At 39.9% G+C, this 16,713-nt stretch overlaps 1 protein-coding gene across 1 annotated transcript in view; it reads left to right on the forward strand.

Moving 5' to 3' along the window:
* The first annotated feature begins 207 nt into the window (after nt 1–207).
* Nucleotides 208–16,713, forward strand: part of LOC149203561 (auxin response factor 6-like) — a 130,355-nt gene continuing 113,849 nt past the window's right edge. Inside the window, exon 1 of the mRNA XM_089401914.1 lies at nt 208–722. Coding sequence (XP_089258040.1) covers nt 689–722 — 34 coding nt within the window. The 5' untranslated portion in view covers nt 208–688. The remainder of the gene's footprint in view (nt 723–16,713) is intronic.

The raw sequence follows: 16,713 nt of genomic DNA on the forward strand, positions 1-16,713 counted from the left end.
CTGCAACTGTGAAAGGATATTACGTAATAAAATATGGAGCTTACCCCAACCCCACCGTGTTTTGGCGCATAAGCCTTTACTGATAACGATGGGGCGATAACATCGCTGATTTTAACCGTTTTACTGTTTGGCTTCGAGTAAAAGATAGAATTGAAAATGCCGAGGCGCATGATGATGATGATGGTGATGGTGGCATTGGCGTATCATCCATCATCGAGGGGGAGGAGGAGGAGTAACAGTGCCTTAAATGTCTGGTACGGCGGGGTAAATAATCTTTCCTTTCTTCCATATTCATTTTTATTAGTTCCACTTCGCCCTTTTGCTCTGTTACAGCGAGGGTTTGATGACGACGAAGAAGAAGCTTCTCTGAAGGGCAAGGTGCGGTGGGGACTAGATTCGATAGCGGCTCTGGGTTTAAAGTTCTGAATTAAACGGGCTTTGGTTAAAAAGTTAAGAAAGGTTGGAATTTGAGCAGGAGGAGCTGATAGAGTGTTATTATCGGGACGGATGAAATAATTGAAGCCAAAGGGGCTTATGTGTGTGTTTTGCGGACTTCTGCGAGTAAGGGGAAATGGAATTATTGGAGTGAAGTAGGTGTTCTTGGAGAAATATGCGGGGAGCTCATAATAACAGCAATAATAGTGAGAAATCTTGCGTGTTGAGATCTCTCTGAGCTTCGCTTTTCAGAATGAGGACCGGCTTCTCCCAGCAGCATCGGGAAGGTAAGCCTTTAACTGGTCTTGTTAGATCTGGATGTTTGAGCTGCATTTGTCTTGCTAGGGTATGGTCAGTGTTCAGGGATTCAGATCATCTGCTGGTGCTTGCTGAGATCTCCTTCATTGTGTTTCAATTAGCCGTTGGGCTGGGTTCGCCTCGCTATGTCTGCGTTGGAAACCCTTCTTCTGGGAACTGAACTCGTCATCTTGAATGATTGTTTATTTTGTGTGCTCGAGGAAAGTAGGTTGGAGGCTCAGAAAATAAAGCAAGTGCATATCCGGGAAATAAAACGAGACCCAGAAAATATGAGCACTGTACTCAGCATGTTCTGTTTATTCAGGGTCAACTAACCTCCGGAAATAAGTATTTTGCACGGCCCTGTTGGATACCGAACATAAATAACTGATTTGGATAACAATGCTGGTTTCCAATTCCGTCTTCGTGTTGAGCTAATGAACTTCAATGAAGTTGTCAATGGCTGTCACGAGTCTCGTTTGTCTTTCTGAGAGAAACACCTGTTCATATTCCAATCGAGTCCTTTGAATGCCAATTTGTATGGTCTTTAGGGTCTTGAAGAGCGAGTCACTTTTCTAGCACATTTAGTCATGACTTGAAACACATGTCTTGAATTTGAACTCCATTCAGCAGTTTGGAAGTTGATGGTGATGTTTTCGGGAGTCCAGCAAACAAACCTTTTAAATTCTGTTGTCTTTGTCGTCAAAGCCTTGACAAAAGAGCAATCGTAGACCTTGATAAATCCGGTAATTTATTTTTTGTCAGTTTGCCGCTAATACAGAGATTCTTGACCTATTTAACAGATTTGTGTCGTCCAAGGCCTTGACAAAAGAGCAGTCGTAGACCTCTATAAATCCGATAATAATTTTTTTGTCAGTTTGCACTGACCCAGAGATATTTGACCTATATAACAGATTGTAGCTGTAATTGGCATTTTTCTGAGTCTGGAACTTATGTTGAAGTATGCTTGTCATGGGGTTTTTGATAATTAATGAGATTTTCTGTTTCAATGCTTTTTCTGGGATTTTTTGTTCCCTAAGCCATGTTTCCAGATTTTTACAATGGTAGCCAGCCTTACCCCACTTCCTCTTTAACCACTGTTACTGTGCCCTTAACAACTGTTATGAATACAAATTGTCACAGGGGAACTTAGTTGCATTATCTTAAATAACAAATTAGCTAAAGCTTCCCTTCCACACGACAAAATGGAAATCCTTTGAATTTTTATGGGGTTCTTTTGGGTGAATTTTCTGTCGCGTCACCCATTCTTTCTGATAGGGTGATTTGGCCTTGTAGACGTCAATTAAAAATAAATTCAATTAAATATTTCCTTACTATGGAATATGCGAAATTGCGGAAGCCCCATGTGGGCATTTCTTGTTTCATGTCTGTTCAGGACCTATTGGACATGTTTTTTTCCCATTAATCAGAATACTTCGTTTTGTTGGTGGGTCTCCCTAGACTCCCTTGCTTGTCTTCCATTAGTGGGGGGGATTGATTGAAACCCATTTATTTCAAAGGGTATGTTGATAAGACAGAAGTCAGATGAGATGATTTTATTATTTCTAGTAGATGACCAAAAGAGTAGGCCAATGGGAACAGGAAGTACAACCAGTGATATTGTGCCGTAGGAGTTCTCTGGGAGACTACAAAAGCATGGAATAGATAATTAAAGTAAGATAAGGTAATTTTATTTATGTACGACTATTGACCACAAAGTAGGTCAAAGGGACTGTTGAGTACAATGATGTCCATACAATGTAGGAAAACCAAATGGTCTCCTATAAAAGATACAATGCATGAATATAAAAGATACAATGCATGAAGTATAAAAGATATAGTGCATGAACATAAAAGATATAATGCATGAAATGCCTTGGCGAAGAAGATCCAGGAGTTAATGGGTATAAGGATTAGACCCATCTCTCCTAACATCTGAGGCTGAATGAAAAACACTGAAGGAAACTCAACAAAGTTTGTTGGCCCGAGGAAGCGCCGATGGAACGTGCAAACTGTCCACTAAATCGTTGCCCGGGGGAGTTCGCACGCTGCTGAGGTTTGGAGGACCTAATCCGTCTCTAGGAACGAATTTGAGAAGGATCTGCTGCTGAGATATCGTGTGGTGGGGTGAGGTCCCATGGATCCTCACTGATCTAGAATATGAATATGTACTGGTATCAATCAGTCTCTTGGTGCCCCTGTCTGAAGGTATACCTTGAATCTCTTGGTGCCCCTGTCTGAAGGTAGTACCTTGAAAAATGTCGTGATCCTTTGTGTGGGGTTTGGTCTAATGGGAAGTTGAAGAATATGCGCTTGGAACCTGAGAGCCTCCTGCATATATAGAGCCAAACATCTCTGATTGAGATACTTGAAAAATTCGGCGAGGGTCCGAGAATCTCTGAACAAGCAATGGAACTTTCCTTTGATCTCGTAGTAGATAGGGCATCCAAAAATGAAGTGCACCTCGGTCTTCACTTCCTGTAAATGACATACTTGGCAGATTTTGTCTGGTCTATCAATTTGGTGGTCCTTCTCTACCGGAAGTCTATGAGAACCTACTTTGAACTGGCCTAGAGGAATGCGAAGAGCATGCATCTAATGGCAAAACGTACACTGGGGTTGAACAATGAGCCCGTCTCTCAACTCCAAGAAATGCACAATGTAGAAGGCCATCTTTGGGCGCAACCCCCTCAGAGGATTGACCCAGGTGACCTGGACGAACTGCCTGTAGATGTCCTCCTTGATGATCTTGTTCAGCTCCTGTTTGGTAGGTAAAAGGTGATCAAGAGTAATATCGAAAATATCTTTGGGCGCAACCCCCTCGGAGGATTGACCGAGGTGGCCTGGACGAATTGCTTGTGGATGTCCTCCCTGATGATCTTGTTTAGCTCCTGCCTGGTAGGTAAAAGGTGTTGAAAATGGGAACAAGAAATGCTAAAAATAGAAGTGCTGAAAATAGCACTGATAAAAATAGCGGTTTGGGTACCAGTGCTGGATTGGGCAACAGGGAATGAAAAATGGAAGTGCTAAAAATAACATTCTATTTTTAGCAGTGGATTCCTATTTATAGTTAGTCCCTAGACTAAAATAGGAAGTAAAATTTGAATTTGATATTAACAGCAGTTTGAAAAAATAATTAATTAATTCATCTTGAGTTAATTAGTTAAGAAAAATCAAACTTGAAGTCAATGTGGGGACATACAACAATTTATCTATTAATTGAGGAATTTATCCATCAGTTAAAGAGATAAGGATGAGTTTTAATTTGAGACGTAATTAGTTGGCTCAGTTAACTGAGTCAAGTCCAATTAGATTGATTTAAACAATTTGTTTAAATTAATGCGAGTTCAGTTAGTTAATGCTTGCATGCATGTAACTGCTGCACTTCAGATCACTGAATATTCTCTCATAAATAACTCATGCATGTCAGTTCAGAGAAAGACCTAGTTGAGATCAGAGGAGGGACAGTGTACTATCAGCTGGATGGATTTTTCCTATAAAGGAAAATCATCCAAGTAGAAGGATAAAGGTTCCTTGAGGATTATGCAATTTTATAGGGTGTGAGATCAGTGTTACACTTGGTAACAAGAGGATCACCCAGGAAAAACTGCGCAAGGAAATAGGAGGTTTGGAGGGCAGAGTAGAAGGCTTAGGAGAAGTCTTGATTGCCTGTGAGCATCCAGGAGGATTGCACTGAGACCTGGCTAGCTGTGAGAGCTAAGGCTTTGTGTAATCCTGATGTATTTCCACCTTCATCTGTGAGGATTATACTGAGAGCTGGCTAGCTGTGTGAGAGCTAAGGCTTTGTATAAATCCTATGTATGATAATACAGAGTTGGGGTTTTAGGCTGAGGCTTTTTTCGGGTAAATTCTTCTGTGTTATGTGTGATTGATTTCTCCATATCAGTTATATGTGTTCTTCTTGATCTTGCTCAATTTGATTAAGCTTCCGCTAAATTGTTTGTAGAAGTAGATCAAGTGTTTTGCTTTAGTACATTGCATTACCAGGTGATCTACAGTGGGAATTTCTGCAAAAGGTTATCAAGAGCATCTAAAGAATATCAAAAAGGGGGGAGACGTTCCAACTGAATGCCCACTGACTCTAAGAGATCTGAAACTCTTGTAAACCAACATCTGGTCCGACCTGAGGGAGTAGAACGGGCAATAGTTTCAGAAGAGCAATATGCCAAGTAAGGATATTGGTCCCTACTCTTTATTGAGTCTGCAAAGCCCTAGACATGATGCAAGAATGAAACCAATTTGAAGACCGTCCCAAGCCGAATGAGCTGAGCTCCAAACTCTGCAAGAATGATGTGCTGAGGTACTGTTTGTTTGCATGATGTAGCGAAGAAGAAGAATTTGGACTAAATATATTCAAGAATAGGTAATACATCAAAGAAGATAAGAAATTGTGAAAAAAATATCTATTATATGTCAATAGAAGGAGATGAGGAAGTAGAGAGCAAAGAGGAAGAAGTGTTATCCACTGCATCATTCACTTAGAAGGAACTAATATATTTTTTAATGACATCACTTGGAGAATGTCGAAGGTTAAGGGGGCTTGGTTGGGTGCTACTGGGAGGAGCGCAAGGGCCTTGCATGGAGACTGTCCTATATTTGATGTTAAATGAAAGAATCTCAAGATATGGGTTTGGTCAAGAGTGGACTATCTATCAAGTTCATGCTAAGCACAAGTAATCCATGTCTTTGTGGGGATGACTTGATTGGACCGAGCGTGAGAAGTTATATATTATTGATTAGTCCTTGCTGTATTTAGCACTTGAAATCTACCTATCACTTAGCACCACTAGGCGTTGTAGTAGGCTGAAAAATGATGCGATCACTTTGATAGGGCCGTGCTTGGAAGATACTTGTAAGATTTTGTAATGAAGCAGTAGAATTATGCCCTAGTTTACCCTAGGTTTTTAACAAAAATTGTAAATAGTATGCAATTAAAGAGAGAAATCAATACTGCAATTATTGTCCATAGTGCAATTCTTCAACTCACCAAATGCAATCTAAACAAGGTCCCACTGAATAATTCAACAGTTCATTAGAGAATTCCATCCACAAATTACAGTGCTGCAGTCATTCATTTGTAATGCTACATTAACGTAACTATTAACTGTGTCTAGAGATAATTCCCAATAACAATTTTTAGTTCTATACAATATTCAGGACCTATATAACTCTAACTTCTTACTGCTTCAAATGGAGACTCTTAGTTTGTCGTTGTTGCTTCCATAATGAGGGTTAAACCCCACTAACTGCAGACAAAAGTCCTCGTTGACTCATATAAATCCTTTTTTACCTAGTGTGACTAACTTGGAAGCTTCCAACGACCCAACCACACGCAATAAAGGCATCTGTCTGTTTGAGCATCTGTCTGTTTGACTGAAGATTTTCGATGATTACTTCAGAATTCGGTTTGATCTACAATATCTCAAGTATCCTTAGAGGGTTGAAATCTCCTTCAGAAAAGAATTTGCATCATCTTTCTTGAAGATCTGAGGCAGAACAATGTTTTGGTTACCAAGCTATCCTTGATATGCAATATCTCAGATACCCTTAGAACCGGTGTTATAAGGACCGAACTGGACTGGTCGGTTTAGACCAATCCGACTGTTTTGAGGCAAAAACCGGTTCGAACAGGTGACTTGAACCATCTTTGTCTGGTTCGATACATTAAAGCCACATAGACACAACAAGTGGGGCCTGTTTTATTTTTTTTCTTTTAATGTTTGCTTTTCTTTTAAAGCATATGGCCCTACTATTGCTATCCATTTCATGGTAATGTTAAATTCTTAAAGTAAAAGGATTAAAGGAGATTCTTTTACTTAAATTTTTAACATTACCATGAAATGACTCAGGATCTTTGAGAGAGGTTTTGACCTCATTGGATTTCATATGGAGAGAGTAGAATTTGAGATCTCACGCAAAATTCAACAGACTTAACAATTTTCTAGGATTTCGGGATTGGGGGAATTGCAACCCTACATTAGATTTTCTCATGTACAAGGTTATGGAACTAGTATTTAACCAAGAGCACCAAGCCCTCTATGTACCTTGATACTAGTGGAATTGGTTGTTGAACTCCTCAATCATGAGCCTACTAAAAAAAAACCCATCACTTTAACAAAATCTTGATCTGGCATGCTATGGTTTTTCTATCCTATTCTAATGCTTAGAGGGTGATATTGATGATGAAGATCCCAATATAGGCAATGATTTTGATAATATGTAGGTATTTGTTGTAGCATAATTTTTTTTGGATGCTAGAGGCCATGTGGAGCTTGTTTGTTGTATTTTCGGTTTAGAGATGGATTGCAACTGATGCTATTTTGGTTATGTGCACCCTTACGTGCTATATAAACGAGAATGTTTTCGTATTTGTTTATAAATGGTTTGAGTTCATATGGATGCACATGAATATATATGGATTTCTTTAAAATTTGAATATTTTATGTGTTTTTGGTTGACCTGTTTTTTTTACCGATTTTCGTACAGTTTTGATCGGTTCCCGGTTTGGGGGGTCTACCGGTTCAATGTTCGGTCTGGTTCTGATAACTATGCTTAGAATGCTGCAAATCTCCTGCAGGAAAGAATTTGCATAAACTTTCTTGAGATCTAAGACAGAACAATGTTTTGATTACCAAGCTATCCTTCTGGAAATGCTTCCTGTGCCAATGACAAACCCTAACAGAAATTGCACATGAATTTTGAGTAGGATCCTTGTACTAGAACAATGCCAAACTACCAGAAAATCTCGCTCTTTGATAGCTCTGTGTTAGACTGAATGCAAAACGAACTCATTGCCCTTTTTAGAAAGAAAATAAAGAATCTTTGCTCCCTTCAAAATGCTTTTGAACCAGAACAATACCCAAGAAAATCGCTACCTCAGATAAGATTCTTGGTTTGAGCATAGAAGAAATATAGAAGTAGTCAACTAGGGTGGAATCTTTCACCACCAAAATTGACAAGAGAGAGTGGGGTCTTAAAACCCTCAGAGCAATGCTCAAAACATTAATGAAATGATCCACAATTCATTCTCCAAAATGACTTCAATCCTTCTTCATTTATAGATTTCTAAAAGGGGCTTCATCTTTCTTAAGCGATTGTGTAAACCTTACTCGAAACCCCAACTTTGGGTTTTGTAAGCCTAACTGCCCCAAAACTTGCCCAATAATGGTTATTTTGGGGTTTTTTCTTGGTGGACTATTGGCTACGGGGATAGATAGGCTAATGAGTCCCATTCATCCTCAATTTATAGAGGACATTACAGATTTCTCATATGGGACTCACTACCTCACGCACGTAAAGAGCTAGGCACCTTTGGTTAAGGCAACAAATGAAATGAAGAGGGGCCCCATGGATCATGAAATATGCAATAATATCTTCCTCAAAGCTTGTAATAAATGGGGCACTTGAAGATGAATTGTTCCTAACATTCTACCTCTTGTAGATGGCATAATTGACATATCCTATAGTCTCATGGAAATATAATGAGCATACTAAATTCGAAGTTGATGAGAACATAGCTTGAATTGTTAGCAAAGTTGGAACCTATGGCCATGAGACCAAACATGTCAAGCATACTTGCATCCAACAACAAGACCATCACTCACTCGTAGATAATGCTCCACATATAAGTCCATCTTAGGGCAAAGTGCTTGGGAAGGGAAGATTTAATTGATTTATATGTATGCTGGATAAATGTCGTCCTTGATAGCCCCATTGATTCCCTATCCAAGGGGAAGAAGGTGACCACAAGTGACCAAACAATCATCAAAATGGTGGAGGTATTGATAGAGATTCCATTGGACTAAAGTAGCAAGGAGGCTTTAGAGAACCATACATCTCCATATCTTGATGGGAAAGATGCAATCTTAATTGAAGAGCAGAGAGCCAAGTTTATGGCAAAGAGCTTGGGAACAAGAGATGCAACAAATGAAATGAAGAGGGGCCCCATGGATCATGAAATATGCAATAATATCTTCCTCAAAGCTTGTAATAAATGGGGCACTTGAAGATGAATTGTTCCTAACATTCTACCTCTTGTAGATGGCATAATTGACATATCCTATAGTCTCGTGGAATATAATGTTCATACTAAATTCGAAGTTGATGAGAACACAACTTGAATTGTTAGCAAGTTGGAACCTATGGCCATGAGACCAAACATGTCGAGCATACTTGCATCAACAACAAGACCATCACTCACCCGTAGATAATGCTCCACATATAAGTCCATCTTAGGGCAAAGTGCTTGGGAAGGGAAGATTTAATTGCCTTATATGTATGCTGGATAAATGTCGTCCTTGATAGCCCCATTGATTCCCTATCCAAGGGGAAGAAGGTGACCACAATTGACCAAACAATCATCAAAATGGTGGAGGTACTGATAGAGATTCCATTGGACTAAAGTAGCGAGGAGGCTTCAAATAACCATACATCTCCATATCTTGATGGGAAAGATGCAATCTTCATTGAAGAGCAAAGAGCCAAGTTTATGGCAAAGAGCTTGGGAACAAGAGATTCAATTGCCTTGTACATATTGCGGATGGATATTGTCTTTGACAACCTTGTTGATCACTTGTCCAAGGTGAAGAGGGTGACTAGGAGCGACTAAAGAATCTCTGAAATGATGGAGGCACTTGATAGAGATGCTAATGGACGAAAGTAGTGACAAGGCTTTGGAGAACCAAACTCATCTATGTTTTGATGGGTAAGAGGCAAGCTTCATTGAAGGCAAATGACTAGGTAGGTTATTTCTCACGTGCTATTGTCAAATTTGTCACCGTCTATGGAGAAATCAAACAAGTTGTAAATGCTCCCAAGATGCATGGGATAGAAGCCAAACTCAATGGGCACAATTTCTTGTAGGATTTTTCGCTTGCAATAGATCATCCATGGTAGCATGAGGGATCAAATTTGCTCATGCGAGCACAATTAAGTGTTATAGTAGGCTAGGATTATCTTTGTTTGATGATTATGTTGAAAAGATGCATCTTAGTTGAGATATCCAAAAAAATTGTATGGTAAGTGTATTGCACACTTAGATAAGCCAAGAAACGAGACATATCCAACTAGGGGCTCGTGTCCATTTCCCATGTATTGGACACAAACATGCCCAACTAGGGGGTCGTGCCTATATCCCATGTATTGGATACAGACATGCCCAATTGGGGGCTCGTGTCTATATGCCACGTATTGGACATGGTCAAGTTAGGATTTGTTTGACATGTGTTTGGTACTTGTCCTAAAACAAGACATGTGCCAAACATGTGTGGAATAGGTGACCTGCTTGTATCCCACATGCCCAACTCTAAAAATGTTTTTTCATTGCTATATTCTCACTTTCCATTGCAGGGGGAGGTCTCTCAGAGTGTATCATTATTCAGGTGAAAGGTAAAATCAATATTTGAAGGGATTCGATTTGTTGAAGTGTTTTGTAAATGTTCTAGCTTTCAAAAAAATTGGGTTTTTATGTCCATGTAACCAAGCACCCTACCCTCTAGCCTGTAGGCAAGGTAAGACATTCTTTAGGGCTCAAGGCTGTTCAATAATAAGGCTGAAAGCCATTACAACAGTATACTCGATATGAGCCCCACATATCACTTGCAAGAATTGAATCTAGGTGGGCAGGATGATAACCATTCCTCTCCACTATACAAGATAAACCAATCGAAAGTACAGACATATACATATACATACATGTGTGTGTGTGTTTATGACCTCCCATGTCCTGTTTCCCAGGTGGACATGTCCCATAATGGATACTCGTATTTCCGAGTCCCGTATTATGTGACTTAGTAAATAAGTGTAGGCATGGGGCATCTTAATTTTGCTTTCTCTGAAAAAAGTTTGATATTGGCAGTTTTAGACACACACACACATATAGAGAAAACGTGACCCCTTGTGTCTTGTTTCCAGGGTCGACATGTCCTGTGACAGATACTCATATTTCCTTATCTCCTGTCATGTGGCTTAGCATATAAGTGTAAGCAGTGGGTATCTTCATTTTGATTGCTCTGAAAAAAAGATGAACACTTGATATCAGCAGTTTTAGTTGCATTGAAGATCATGACTTTAGTGTTGCTAAGGTTCATGATCGATTGCTTGTGAGTGCAAAAATTGGCAGGTCTTATAGCTGGCTCTGTAATCCCTTCTATTTTTAAGGTTATGGTCTAGCTAGACACCAAATTGATGTGTGGGACCCCCTGTTTGTGGGACAAGGGACATGCTTGGCCCAGTGATTTGATTGCTCAGTAAACAGCAGTGTACATGTTCTAGCCCCCTTACAGATTTGAGCATGTGACCTAGAAGGAGGAAACACATGTTCTTAATAATTAGGTCCTCTCAAGCTGTAGTTGATGTGAAAGGCATCCATCTTCTTCATTCATTTTTTTTTTGAGGTGGCTTCTAGCTCATTAATGTAAATCCCAAACAAGGTTGGCAAGAGGGGGAATCCTCTACTTAGCCCCAACAGTGCTCCTGATGAAATAAAAGAAGCCCTGAGAAGTGCGAAGCATGCCAGTAGCAGTCCCATCAAGACTTATAATAGCTGTCATCAGAAAACCAGAGATGCCAATATTGTGAAGCTTCTGAGATGGTGAATCCCTCGGCAAAGATTGGAAATTTTCCAAAAAATTACAAAGCAAGATAAGGCTTTGGATGAGTGTTGTAGTGTCTCCTCAGTGATTGCATGGAATGTGAAATTGCAGTCCATTGTTCTGAAACCTGCTTTTCACTTGGCACAAAGTTTGTTTCTCTCCTTTTGTTTTGAAAGCCGCATGTTGAGGACTGTAGCATAACGCTTGGCAACAATGTGCCCAATCATAGAAGTCCTGAAGTTTTCCAGATCCAAAATGTTACCCAATTTCAAAAATGGGGTGGATGATGTTTTGTGACAAAGGAGGGAAACCTGAGCAAACAACATGACTAAAAAAATCACTAATGTGAAAAAGCAAGAGGTTGAATACTGTACTTGAGAAATTCCCCATGAAATCCGTCTGCATCTCTACTGCAGTGGTGCTTAACGTTCTAATTTCTGTCTGCTCTCTCAATTTATCTAAGGAGGGATACGAGACGGGGTTCAAGGGGAGATGAACGAGGGTGAGCGGTGGTTAGGTGAGCCATAAAGGGTAGTGATACGAGATAACCAAGCGCGGTGATCAATGTCACATGAAGAGTAGATTTTTTAGCGAGAGGGGTATGCCAAAAGGTCTTAGGGAAAGTGCGAATGCAAAGAACCAGTTTGTGATTCCTGGTAGCAGGAAAAGCGTGCTTCTTGCGCTGTAGAATGCGATGGTAATCAATATGGGGGTCAGCTCATGGGTTGAGGACCCCTCTCTGTAAATTGAGTGGATTTCCAATCCACCATACAACTTTTTGGCAATTCTCAACAAAAAGCAGGTCAACCAGAATACTCTGTAATTCTGTCCAGTCATGACCAGGTGAGATAATATTTAAAAAACCAAAGTCCTTTTCTAAGCAGAGAATTTTATACAGATATGTAAACCAATGTTGCACGACTCGCACTCATATAAGACTCGTCTGGCTATTGACTCGTATAAGATTCAACAAAACACAGAAGAAAAAAAAATTGGAAAAAAAGAAAACAAAAAAATCAAAATTTGCTGCCATGGACAGGTCTTATACGGGTCCGTATGAGTTTGATACGAGTTGTATTCGAGTCAACAAGTCAACACAAGTCTTATGTGAGTCAGCGCGCTTAAGGGTCTTATGTGAGTCAGAGCGGGTAAGGGTCTTATGCTCGGGTTCTGTGAGAGTGGCCGTTTCGGCATATGAATCGTCAAGGCCCGTGAGTCTTGAAGGGCCTTATAAGGGTCGTGCTTCACTGATGTAAACTTGAAATGCAAATATTTACTAAAAGTAATCAATTTTCCACAAATGTGTCTTACAAGTCATGGCAAAGGACATCATATTGCAATTGCTGCAGTTAATGCAACTTATGCAGCAGGTCAAGTTTTATTTTTGGGGAAGCTGTAAATGCTTTGTGTTGACTAGAGTTAAGTTCAATCCTGAACTTATCCTTTGCATTTACCCTATATATTATATACATATCCATTCATACTTACATACATAAAAAAACACATTCATACATGCATACATATAGATCGGTGATAAAATAGCTGAAGACAAGCCAAATTCCCTTTGCAGGAAGAAAATTGTACAGATGAACCTGAAATGCAACTATGTGCTAAACTAATCAAATTTTCACAGTAGTAATAATAAATATGACTTCCGAGTTACAGCAAATAAATTCATATTTGTATTGTGGTACTTAATGCAATTTAAAAAAAAGACTATGGGAAATGGCCTATTGGGCTGAAAACCCAGAAATAAACCAACTTCAACCTCCAGATAAGTAAGGATGAGGGTGCTGGTATAACACCAGTGCTGAATTACAATTGGCACAAGGCCCAGGAAAAGTGGCTAGGCCACAAATACAATAGCTGCATATGGAAGGCGCCACACAGGGGAGGAGCATATCTGCCAGGATTTGAATCTGAGCCATCTTCACAACAACTGCTTCAAGTTGAGGCTAGACCACAACCCAATGGACTGCAATTAATGCAACTTTTTGTTTTTGCTTCAAGTAAAATTTTTCAGTGAAACCCAAGGGATGCTTCCCCACATTCGTGGATAGCAACTCTAGTAAACCTGTCAGCATAGACTAGTCTGCCTTACCCTGGGGATTTGAACCATCTACCTTCGGGCATGTACCTAGCTAATTGCTCAGCAACATTGGTGACAACTGGTTGAGCGAATCCCATGGCCTTGCAATTAATGCAACATAAGCAGCAGCTGAAGTTTTATTTTTGAGGGAGGTATGTATGCTTTGTATTTACTAGATTTAATTTCAGTCCTGAATTTATCCTTTGCATTTATCCTATGCATATATACATACACAAACACATTCATAACTATGTATGTAAGTTTATAAATTTCGCTAACAATTGCAAATGCATATGACGTGGCTGATTCATTCAAATATAGGAGGTTTTTGGGTTCCAGCAGTTGTGATTGGTATCCAATTCTGTTCACTGTAAAAACTCTCTTATGTTCAGCCTTTCCTTGGGATATTGCCAGAACACATGTAGCACAGAGTGGAATGTTATTATGTCAATAATGCAAAGGGGGTAATGGTGCTGATTTTTATTGTTGCTTCTCAGCCTTTAGTCTTTACAAGGGCATGCAAAGGCAACTTTTTTTTTGGAGAAATGCAAGTGCTTTTGACAATATACTATCTGATGTCTGTATTATTGCGCCAGAACTGTTTTGAGACTGAGGCATTGGCAATGCTTTTTCTCCATTCCTCCGGAGACTCTAAACAATGTTGTTTGGCACCATTGCTATCCTTTTTTCCTGTGAGAATGTGATGTGTCCTACAAGGTCATTAGCAGTGTTGCGGGGGAGCGCCCCCCCCGATCCTGCTCCCAATCTGAGCTCCGGGCGAGAGTGACTTGGGAGCGCGCTCTCTAAAAAAAATGTGCTCCCTGCCTTTTGCCAAATCGAATTAGGGAGTGTCGGTGTGATTTTTCCAGCCCAGGAGCGATCGCTCCTGACCGCTCCCGGGTTGGAAAAATCGCTCCTGGCAGTGGTGAGCGATGCCCACACGGAAAAAAAAGCGTCGACCGGGAAAAAACAGCCAACGGCATGGAAAAAAAGGGAGGGAGGGAGGGAAGGGAGGGGAGTAATATAAATAAACCCTCTCCCTCATTACTCATTTCATTCTACATTTGTGAGAGTGAGAGAGAGCAAGAGAGAGCAAGGAGCAAGGAGAGGCATCCAAGGGGAGATTGAAGAGCTTGCAAGAGCTTGCAAGGGGAGATTGGAGGCCAAAGAGGTAGGATCTACACTCTATTCTAGTGATTTTTTTTTTTTAATGTTCATTCCTAAATAAATAAATATTTTGTTTCTCTATTTCCCATTCCCATTCCCATTCCATTTTTTTGCAGATTCAAAACATCAAATTTCAAACATCATGGTTATATTTATTGGCATTTTCTTCTTATTGGTTCATTTTTTGGTTATTATTGGTGTTGGAGAGTAGAAAATGGAGGGTTGAAAATGAAGAATTAGGTTATACTGGATTTGATGAAAACCCTAGAGAGGAGTACCTTGGTGAGGAGGAGTTGGAGGAGAGTGAACATGAGTTAGCTCAAAAAACTAAACAAGTCCAAACCCCATTGTGGAAATATGTTAATAGGCCTGAAGCAGGGAAAGGGGGTGGAACCACTAAATTTCATTGCCCCCATTGCAACAATACTTACATAGGTTCATACACCTGTGCCAGAAAGCACCTTTGCGGGAAAAGGCCATGGGATGGAGATAAACAAATAGGAATCAAAACTTGTACAGGTGTGTTAGCAATAGATAGAGCCAAATACATAAGGGAAGAGGAGGAAGCCCAATACAAATCTAAAAAATCAAAGGGTTTCTTTGAACCAAGCTCACAATCACATGCACAAAGAACTCTTTCAGCATCCTCCCATGGCAGTGGATATGGAGGCACAGGGTCACCAAATTTAAGGCGTATAACCATATCAAATTTCCGTGATGAAGGGTGTAGGAATGATGTGGATTCAAAAGTTTACAGGTTTCTCTATGCATGTGGGATACCATTCAATGTTCTTTGCTCACCTTATTGGCATGAAATGGTTTCTGCCATAAATGATGCCCCTAAAGGATACAAGAGCCCTAGGTATGACAAGGCTAGAACTGTTGGACTTGATCATGAAAAAGCAAAAATATCACATTCTTTGAGTAGAATGACAAATTCTTGGATTGACCATGGGGTGTTCATTGTCAAATTTAAGGTGTATAACCATATCAGATTTCCTTGATGAAGGGTGTAGGAATGATGTGGATTCAAAAGTTTACAGGTTTCTCTATGCATGTGGGATACCATTCAATGTTCTTCGCTCACCTTATTGGCATGAAATGGTTTCTGCCATAAATGATGCCCCTAAAGGATACAAGAGCCCTAGGTATGACAAGGCTAGAACCGTTGGACTTGATCATGAAAAAACAAAAATATCACATTCTTTGAGTAGAATGACAAATTCTTGGATTGACCATGGGGTGTCCATTGTATCTGATGGATGGACAAATGTAAAAGGCAAGCCATTGATAAGTGTTCTTGCTGTGTCTGTTAGTGGTGCCATCTTTCTTTCAGCATATGATTACTCAAACAAGTTCAAGACTGACATCAACATTGCAGAACCATTACTTGAAACAATTGACTGTATTGGGCCATACAATGTCATCCAAGTCATCACTGATAATGCTCCTAATTGTAAGGCAGCGGGAGCAATTATTGAGGATAAATACCCCAACATATTTTGGTCTGGGTGTTTGGTTCACACAATGAACCTTTTGATGCATGATATTGTTAAGAACAAAAACCAACAATACAAATGGATTGGTGATTTGTACAAGAGAGGCAAAGAAATGATAAAATTTATTACAAATCATAGCAATACCCATGGCTTTTTCCGCAGTCACTCAAGGTTGGAGTTGTTGTTGAAGATTGCGAAGACTAGATTTGGTAGCTATTACCTCACCTTCAGGCGCCTTTTGAAGGTAAGAGAGTCATTGGCTAGCATGGTATCAAGTCCACACTGGTAGGTATTAAAGGAAAGGGCTACAAATGCAACTGATAGGCAAGGTTTTGAACAAGTGGAGGAGACCGCTCTTTTGGGCACGTGTGAGGCAAGTAATGGAATTCACCAAGCCCATTTATCACATGATTCGGTTTGCAGATACAGATAAACTAGTGATTGGGGAGGTGTATGAGCAGATGGATACCATGTTGGGGCAAATAAAAGATATTGTTCAGAAAGATGATCCCAACTTGTATACACTGATCCAAAATTGTGTATGTACACGGTGGGATAAACTTAATGTTCCACTACATTCCTTGGTGTATATCCTTACGCCAAAATACTACTC

Source organism: Pinus tabuliformis, chromosome 2_1 (assembly GCF_031772625.1).
Source record: "Pinus tabuliformis cultivar Carrire ecotype Pingquan chromosome 2_1, CPIR1, whole genome shotgun sequence".
NCBI lineage: Eukaryota > Viridiplantae > Streptophyta > Pinopsida > Pinales > Pinaceae > Pinus > Pinus tabuliformis.